This window comes from Panicum virgatum, chromosome 3K (assembly GCF_016808335.1).
Source record: "Panicum virgatum strain AP13 chromosome 3K, P.virgatum_v5, whole genome shotgun sequence".
NCBI lineage: Eukaryota > Viridiplantae > Streptophyta > Magnoliopsida > Poales > Poaceae > Panicum > Panicum virgatum.
Window position 1 is genome coordinate 22,811,611 of NC_053138.1, and position 9,591 is coordinate 22,821,201.

At 45.5% G+C, this 9,591-nt stretch overlaps 1 protein-coding gene across 1 annotated transcript; it reads left to right on the plus strand.

Moving 5' to 3' along the window:
- Positions 1-3,160: 3,160 nt before the first annotated feature.
- LOC120701335 (putative glycine-rich cell wall structural protein 1) lies at positions 3,161-3,949 on the plus strand. The gene has a single exon (XM_039985435.1). It carries the CDS (start codon positions 3,166-3,168, stop codon positions 3,742-3,744), a length of 579 nt encoding a protein of 192 aa, XP_039841369.1. The 5' UTR covers positions 3,161-3,165; the 3' UTR covers positions 3,745-3,949.
- Positions 3,950-9,591: the final 5,642 nt, after the last annotated feature.

Below are 9,591 nucleotides of genomic sequence, written 5' to 3' on the forward strand. Positions count from 1 at the left end.
TCGTCGAGGTTAACAGAAGTTCGTGATGCAGGTGGTGCAGTATGACTTGATGAACTTCCGGATCTCTGTTCATGCGGACGCAAAGTTGTATTACCCGACGATCTTCGGCACCTCCTTCGTCTAGTTTGAGACATAGGGCCACCGAAGATTAATACCAATTTACGGAAATTGGGTATTGATTTGTTAATCAACTCCGTGTCCTCAGGAAAATCCTTGCATATAAATACAGAATAATATTATAGTTTCAAAAATATGAATTAAAAATACATTTAAATATTAGATCTGAATGGAAGTTACCTTAATGTGTATCTCATACACCTCTGGCCGCATCCATATTTTAGCAGTACTTTCAAAGAATCCAATAACATTAGGATGATTCGCAAGTTCACATATACGCATGTATACCTTACGGCGTTCTAGCAGGTGTCCCTTTAGATCTTGCGTTGTAATACCATGAAACAGTGTGCAAACTTGAAACCCTAATACTTTGGCCATAACCATCTCTATCGTACCATTCGCAAGTGGATCCAACTTCTTTCTAAGCACAAGATCTTTCACCATATCAAGTATTATAGTAGATTTCTCTTCGGTCCAGAAAAAACCTCCAAAATTGGAGGCAGCCATGGCGAAATGCTGAAATAACAATAGCTACTATTATTCTAAGATTACGATCCAATATTTTAATATATAAAGATTACTTCTACTCTGATTCATAAGAAAATCACAATGAAAGGTCAAACGTTAATACCTGCAGATCACAGATGCGCACTTCGGCAGGGCTTCGCCGCTTTCCTTCTTCTCACCCCTCTCTTCTTCTTTTTTCTGGAATTTTAGAGAATAGAATGAGGGGTGAGAGGGGAGGGGGTTTAAATAGGGCAGCCCTACCCTGGCGCCTGTTGGGGGGTGACAGGCCCCCCTGCACCACGTCCCCCGCCAGAGACCTGTTCGAAGAAAAAATTCGAAAAAAAATTACAGAAAGGTCCCTATCGCCCGTTGCCTGGGCGACAGGGGGCCACAGGGGGCCTGTCGCCCACCCCATGGGCGACAGGGGTCCATTTTCGCAATTTCCTGAAACGGCCACATATTTTTGAAATTTTGATTTATTTTAAATATAAAAAAGAAAAAACACGGAATATGGCCCGTTTGCCCATGAACCTCAAATTGATCAGCCGAATGTTTCAAAAAAAGAAAAAAAAACTAATTTGTCGTCAATACTGCATGTTGTATCAATTGATTCAAACAGGTGAAATCAACTCGCCCAGTGTCATTTGGAAGTAGTATTTACGCAACCAATAAGGCATGTACTAAAAAAACATTAAAAGTGTCATCCCAGCATTCCAAGATGGCATCAATTTCAGAAGCGAAGTAGTAGCAGTAAAGCTTTAATTGTTGCTGTTTAGAAATGATGAAGCATTATTTTCGTTCACAATACTATCTGATCTGAAGGCCAGTCACAGAACCTGTTAAATGTCGTTGCTCTGGTGAACCGGATGATCTGGCAAGTGGATACTTAGGGTTCAAGATTTCTTTTGCTACCAATACAGCTTCGCTTGTACTAAATAATTAACCTTATGAGTTGCCAACCTTATCATGATAACCACATGCCAAGCTGTATTGGTAGAAACCACATGCTCGAGGTTTTCTAGGGGTCTACAATTTGAATTTGTCAAAGTCTCTACGAAAACCTCGAGGTCGTCACTTCTGCAATGTCAACCACTGCAAGAGGAATAGAATTGTTCGGGTGATCAGCGGATGCCTGTGTTGATCTTCAAACATGCAGCTAAGAGTTAATGCAGGTCGTCGTTTACTAGCTTTACTGTTAGTACTACTATACTTACCCCTGATCAGAAAAAGTAAACCTTGGGTTTAACTACTGTGGGCGATCTAATTATCTTTGATTGTCGTGTCACCAGTTGTTCACGTTTCACGGTGCTGGAGAGTATATGGTCAACTGCATGCCAGTATGAGCAATGCAAAGTCACAAGCATTGATATATGAGTCACTTACCTGTCTACGGTTCCCTTGCGTGTGCTGATCGAATTTGCAGATACATATTTCTTCCAAAGCAATTTGTCTCATGTAGAAGTCAAGAAAAAAAATCATGTTTGTTAGAGGGTGATCCACTACTGCCACTCAGCCTTCAAATTAAAGGAAGACACTTTGCTCTTAGATCGGTTTAAGTTGGAAATTTCCTTACAAATCGATTGAAGGTTACTACTACGTACTATCCTTGTCAGCCTGGTATCGTACTTGTCCAAGAATGCATCAAGGAGAGATACGCCATTTTAAGTAAATTCCAAGCAACAGGTTATGGACCTTGACCCAGCTCTCAACTATTACACAAAGCAATTCAGACAATAAATCCTTTCACATATTTAGTAGCAGTGACAAGAAGTACGAAAAAACGGTAATAAATAACTTCACCATTGAGACGAAGAATACAAATAAACTGCATACTTGGAAGTTAGAACGCAGCAAACAGTTCGGTTTAGTTTCAAAGGGCCTTTTAGACACCAATACTTATATCAAATGCTAAACCTTTGCGCCATTGATAATCTATGGGAGATGGGCTTTTCAAAAGATACGACTTCGCAGAGCATCTAGCTAGGTAGGCGCACTAGAGCATAATTAACAAGTACTAGTGTGAAGACAAGTTGTAAATTATTACGACCACACTTTGCTACTTGCATGTGGTTAATCGTCAAGTCAAGAAGCTCCAGCGGCCTTTAAATTAAGCCTCCGCTTGGTCTCCGTAGACCCCATGCATGAGAGTGCCACTACCCTAATGTGCATGCTATTAAGATAAAGAACCACGGCATGCAATGGCCTCGAGATCTATAAATACCCATGCAGCCTTCACTTGGAACTCATCCCAACCCATACTCACTGGTCACTAGTACTCCCTCCTTCCCTGTTTATAAGGCATACACGTATATCAAGATTCAAACCTTGTCATCTTTGACCAATAATTTGACTATTAAATTTTTATTTTTATAATGCAAATTTCATATGATTGGATTCATAATCAAATATATTTTACAATGATTATAAGTTTATAATCAAAAGTGATATAATATATGATAAATAAATGATCAAAGTGTTGTTTAGAAGACCGTGTCATGTTCCACCATGCCTTATAAACGGGGAAGGAGGGAGTAGCTCACAATGGCAGGCACCAAGCTAATAGCACTGGGTTTTGTTGTCCTCATGAGCATGGGGTTAGCCAATGCCGTGAGGGTAGCAAGATACTCTAGTGCTGATGGAACAGGCACAGGAGGGGGAGGGGGTGGAGGATATGTGAATGGTGCCGGATCAGGGGCCGGGTCCGGCACCGGCGAAGGTGAGAGCAGTTCAAGTGGTGTCCACGCAACTGCTGGAGGGGGTGGTGGAGGTGGTGGAACTAGTCAATACGGTGGGTCTGGTTATGGTGGAGGGTCTGGGTCAGGATCAGGCTCTGGTACATATAATCAAGGACCGTATTCTGGTTATGGAGAATCTTCGAGTGCTGGTGGTACAGGTGGTGGAGGAGGAGGAGGACAAGCCGGAGGTTATTGGGGATCTAGTGCGCAAGGGTCTGGTAGTGGCACTGGATCTGGTTCTAGCTACTCCGACCGGTATTGGTATGGACCTAGTTATGCAGGTGCAAATGCTAATGGCAATGGTGGTGGCACCGGCAGCAGTCAAAATGGTGGGGGAGGTGGCGGCCAAGGTTCTGGATCTGGGTACGGCAATGCCAACCCCTGATCACGACATCAACTCCATCTGAAGTTGGAGCCCATCATCCTTTCTTGTTTGAAGTCGTGGGATTGCTTTGGTTTCTTGTGTTATGCTTTTGTTAGAATCAAATTAATAAAGGGCCCAACGTGCAGCCTACTTTAAGGTGCAGCTTATGAGATGTTGTAAACTTGTCAGATTAAGGATAATAATAATACTTCTGTCATTATCACTATATCTGGATAAATTTCATGAGAGAACTGTTTTATCTTGGGAGTTTTTAAGCTTAGATGCCTACACCATGCTTATCACATAGTTATAAAATGCTTACGGAGGCTCTGAAAGGGAGATTATTCCTTGCTTAACCGAATGAGTTCTGCCGTACTGGATATATAGCATCTGCACTAACAAGTAACAAAGCCACTTGTGTGGGACCGAAGCCGGCGACCAGAGGGGGGGGGTGAATGGGAGCCGATCAAAATTTCTTCGTAATTCGAATCGTCGGCCTATATCCCGAAAATCACCACAAGCCCTCAAACCTAGGATATGAGAGAATAGCTATGGACTAGCTATCTCTTTATAAAATGCCCTAGGAGGCTAGGAAGCTGTGCAGAAGCAAAAAGAGGCAATTTGCAGAACTGAACTGCAGGGACCGGTCAGACCGGTTCAGGATACCGGTCAGACCGGTTCAGGATACCGGTCAGACCGGTAGGAGCCACCGGTCAGACCGGTACGACACATCGGTCAGACCGGTCCTTTCCAGACAGCTCGAAAATCAACCTCCAAACGATGAATCTTGAGCAAACGACCTTCAAATCCAACGAAACTTGGAGGATACCTTCACAACTATTCCGTGAACATATCCCCAAGAGATCTTTCCCAGAAGATTAACGGATCATGGGAAATCAAGGAAAGATCAAAGTGGATTGGGGTTTTCTCAAGAACTCAAGAACAGCAATTCGGGTGCACTCGCGATTCCAGGGGATTTAGCACTTGGCTAGAGAGATCAGAATCGCCACAAAGAGTCCAGCAAACCACGAATCAATGAACTTGTCTCCTCCAAACACTAAACACACCAAAAGAGGAGAGTTCAAGTCCAAAGCGCGAAAGAGGAGGGGGAGGACGAGAACTCAGCACACAAGAGTGAACTCATCAGATTCAAAAGCCCTGAGGGCACGAGGAGGATAGGGCCTCCTTTCCCAAACAAATCCAACACAAGATCTCAACAATCCATGGACTAAATCTACTCTAAAGAGAAGAACAGGGGGAGAGGAACACAGGGGCGGCGGCCTGGGAGATAGAACAATTCACGGACAAAATACAAAAGCCGCAATTAACCTAACACAAGTGAAGGGGTATTTATACCCGCGGGACCGGTCAGACCGGTACGCTGGACCGGTCAGACCGGTTGGTTAGACCGGTCAGACCGGTGCCAGGAACCGGTCAGACCGGTTGGCCTGCAGCACCCCCTGTACACGATCTCATCCGACGGCCGATGTTCTTTCTTCGGAATGAAGTCTTCTCCACGATGCCGCCGTCTTGATGAAGATCCAGTCCGCGGTTTTGGAGGGTCCGCGAAACCCGGGTAAGGTGGCCGGTTTTGAGAAAACCGCCAAAACCTCACGCGCGGGAAGATTCCCGCCTCCACGCCATGGCCCTAGATGCCGTTCCCGCCTCGGCCTTCTGACGGCCCTAGACGCCGCCCGACGCCCGTCACCTCCTCGCCCGCAGCGAGGCCCTAGACGTCGTCGACGCCCGTCGCCTCCGTCAGTCCCGAGACCGACGCCCGTGCCTCCACGACTTGGCGTCTTCAACCGCCGTCCACCTCCTTGGTTTTGTGGCGCAAACCAAGAAACCCGCCTTCCGTCGCCGCTTGCGCCCTCGATCCAGGAGTGGACGCCACAGCCGCCGCCCGGTCCGAGCTCCGGTCCCGGCTGCCCTTCACCGCCGTCCACCGCACGGTCCATCGGCCACAGCACCTCCACGGCAGCTCCCCGTCGACACTCGACGCCCGTGTACCTGCAATCCAAAGACCAAGCGCACGATCACACCGCACGGTTGACAATTCACTCATCACAGGCAGGATAGAGTACTCTCGTTCCTCAACTTGTAGATGCGGCTTTGAGCTTTCTTCCCTTTCCTCGAGCACTTGTATGTCATGCCCAGAAAAGCGTCCACGACAGTTCATCTGGCTTTCTACGTATACAGAGTCAACAATCAAGTCTGATGCAGGTACGAACATAAAGTACGCCAAACAGGCAGGGGATGACGTGAACGGTTTCTTTTCTGAGGCTCTGTTTGGAACCAAACTTTTTCAGAAATCCCTATCACATCAAAAGGAATCTTACTATTTATTTTATAGTATTAAATAAAATCTGTTTATAAATGTTTTTTTGACAGCTGAGTACTTTTTCGCGAGACGAATCTAATGAGCCTAATTAATTCATAATTTGCTACAGTGGTGCTACAGTAACCATCCACTAATCATAGATTAATATACCTCATTAGATTCGTCTCGCAGTTTAGCCCCAGGGTTCTGCAATTAGTTTTATAATTAATATCTATTTAATACTTCTAAATACTAAAAAGTTCCAGGGACTTAAAAAAAGTCCCTGAAACCAAACAACCCCTGACTGACTGGTAGTCTTGCTCTTCTATAGCTCTTGACAGTCAATCCGCATACATGAACGACCAGGATCTCACATTTCCAAGGGAACAAATTAAATAGTGACAAGTATCCAAATATATTGGTCTGGTTGGTTGATGTGTTCTTTGGGATGATGACAGAGCAAGGCTCAGAGGATCAGGCAGCATACATGAATAATAAGTTCAGGCACAAGATCCATATACACAACGGCTACCGACTCTCTGCGGTAGATTACCCACCAGCAGTAACTTCCTGCTAAAGCTCAGCAGACAATGAATTGAAATAAAAAATGCACGACTGAATCACAGACTGTTGTCAGGTCTCGCGTCCTAGTACTCGCCAGCAATCTGCATCCGGGAACATTGTTGTGCCTGTGCAAGCTCTGAAGTTATGCAAACCTCACTCGATTTCAGCCAGCTATGTGACATCGCCCGCGCATGTGCTCAGGCAGTCGGGCTGGTGGGGTGAACTCGTAGTCGAGGTGGACGAAGGCTTGCCAGAGTTCGATAGGTTCTCTACAGGGTCTGGGACCCTGGGCGATGTCGTGGGGCTCTCGCAGGGGCCCTCTCTTGCTTGCGTACGTAGTCCTGGTATAAAAAGGGAAGAAAATTCTTTCAAGAAAATAAAAAGAAACATAAAAAAAGATTGGTACAGTCGTACAGGGGCTTAGAGCATCCGCAGCAGATTTGGTAAAACTGGATAGCTAAATTTGCTTTTAGGTATAGGAGAGAGAAGAATTAGATTATAGCTTTATGCTCCCCTCCAGCAGATTTGGTATAACTGGATATCTATAAAGCTTTCTAAAAATACTCTCACGTTGTAGATTTTTTTTACAAGATCCAAGACACAAAAAACTATAAAAAATTACATATTTCACTAAGGGCTTCTTCGCAAAACATCACCTACACAAAAGAAATCCCCTTCTTCCTCCTTCACGCCGGTCGCCTCCTCCTCCCTTCCTAGCCTTCTCCTCCTCTTCCTCCACCTCCTCCTCTCCGACCCCTCCGCCTCATCGTCGCTCCTGATCCGCCACACCGCGGCCGGCGGCCTTGCAAGAGCAGTGGCCGGCGCTGCGCCAGCATCACGCGGGAGTGGCGGCTTGCGGCCTCGTAGGAGCAATGGCCGGCGGAGAGGGAGAGGCCCAAGGGCGTCAGAGGCGGGGCGTCCGGATTGGAGGTCGACGTCGGTGGCAGGGCGTGATGGAGAGGGGCGGCGTCGGTGGCGGGGCGTGGCCGGACTGAAGGTCAGCATCGGAGGCGGGGCAGCGTCAGAGTAGGGCTGCATAGATGGCAAGGACGAAGAGGGCGTGGCCTGAGAGGGCTCACCGGGAGGCCAAAACCCTAGCCGCCACCTTGTCTTACGCACGCCCTGGGCCGAAACAGAGCGGCGGGAACCGGCTTGGCAGTTTGGTTCTCCCGCACTTGAAAAGGAGTTTTAGCAAACCAGCCTTTGGTTTGGTATATTTGGGTCAAGGAGAGAGAATTTTAGGTTATTTACTGAAAAATTTAGAGATAGATATTCATATACCAAATCTACTGGAGATGCTCTTAGTGAGCTATTTGTGAACTAAAAGCAAAGGAAGCGCCCAAGGCAGAGGGAAAAAATAGAGAAGGGTATCAAGCAAAGCCTGAAGTAACACGTAAGAGGTAAATCCTTCCATCCTAGATGAGAAGTTGATTCTTTTGTCGTAAAAAGCAAACCAATTTTGAAGCTTTCAAATAAAATGTATCGTCTTATAGCATCTCCAAGAATACTCTATTTCTCTTCTCCATTCTTATTTTTTCTGAAACAATATAAAAAAACACACTTCAATAGTTGCCCATTCTAATTCCCTATCTCCTAACAATTGGCAAATTGCGTTCCATTGTGCGTAAAAATACGCACGCCTCCGTCGTTCCCCATCGCCCCTCCCTCGCGACTTTTTTTGTCGCACCGTCTTCTTCCTCACGCCATACCTCCTTCGCGTCATGGATCCAGTCCATTCTCTTGGTTTTTTCCACATTCTAGGATTTAGGGTTTAGTTTATGTGGCCGCCGCCGCCGCTGTTGGCCTGCCCGTCATGGACTGCGTCCGTCGCCACTTCTTCCCACACCGATTCCGGTCGCCATGATACATCGCTGGCGCAAGTAAGAGGTAAAACAAAACCCTCTCGCCGTTCTCTTTCTTTTTCCCTAAATTTCAAGCCCTTTCGTGCCCTAAATCACTAGCAATCTGACTTGCAAGAAGCTCCTGTCTGCCAGCCATGTCGCTAGCCATGGAAGTTTCTCGTGGAATTATCCTTGTGGGGCCACAACTTCTCATTTTTTTAGAGTAAAAATATGAAACTATTGGAGATGGACTTTTTTTTTGCCTTCTCATACTTATTTGGAGAGTTGACAAATAAGAAGTTTTGGGGGAGAAAATATTAGGAACTCTTGGAGATGCTCTTATGTTATAGAAATGTGGAGAAGGATAGAGCAGAGAGCAGGGGTGGAGGAGAAAATAAGGAGAGGGGAGAGGCGGGGGAGAAAATGAGGAGAGGAGGAGAGAGCCAGGGAAAAGGGAAAAAGGAAAAAAAAAGAGAGAAAAAGAGAGAAAGAGAAAAAGGAGAAAAAAGAAAAGAAAAGAAAAGAAAAGAAAGAAGAGGAGGGGAGAAAAAAAGAGATGGTAGTTAGAGATGGTTGAATAAAATATAGAGTATTTGGTATAGAGGATGAGATATAAAGTATGTTAGATGCGGGAGAAAGTGGTATAGAAGAGAGAATATCGATGACCAGAACAAAATATTCTGTTTAGAGGATGAAAATAGAGTATGATGAGTGCGAACAAAACAGTCCAGATCTCTCATTTCAAACGAGAACAAGAGCGACAGGCCGACAAGTATCCGGCAGAATGGCCTGGCTGATTGTTTTACCTTGTACGCTTTGCTGGAAAGGTGATAGAACAAGGCTCGGATGATCAGGAAGCGTACATTAATCTAAAATTGCAGCAAATGATATACTATTCTGGGTGGGTGGGTCGAATTTCCACCTGTGGATAGAGAAAAAAATCACCCTCGCTTGCGCGGTCAGGGTTTGAGAGTTTTCTTGATCGGAAAGCCAGTTACTTCCTCCTAATAAAATACAGTTGATATTGCCCTAACTCACCCGGTTGAGTTTTTTTAAAAAAATACTAGTAATTACTTCCGGATTAACGCCTAAACTCTGTAGTTGACTATCCACTAGCGGTAACTTGCTGCTAAAGATTAGCAG

Excerpts from the sequence above, each read along its gene's own strand:
- LOC120701335 (XM_039985435.1), top strand. The coding sequence starts at position 3,166 with ATGGCAGGCACCAAGCTAATAGCACTGGGTTTTGTTGTCCTCATGAGC.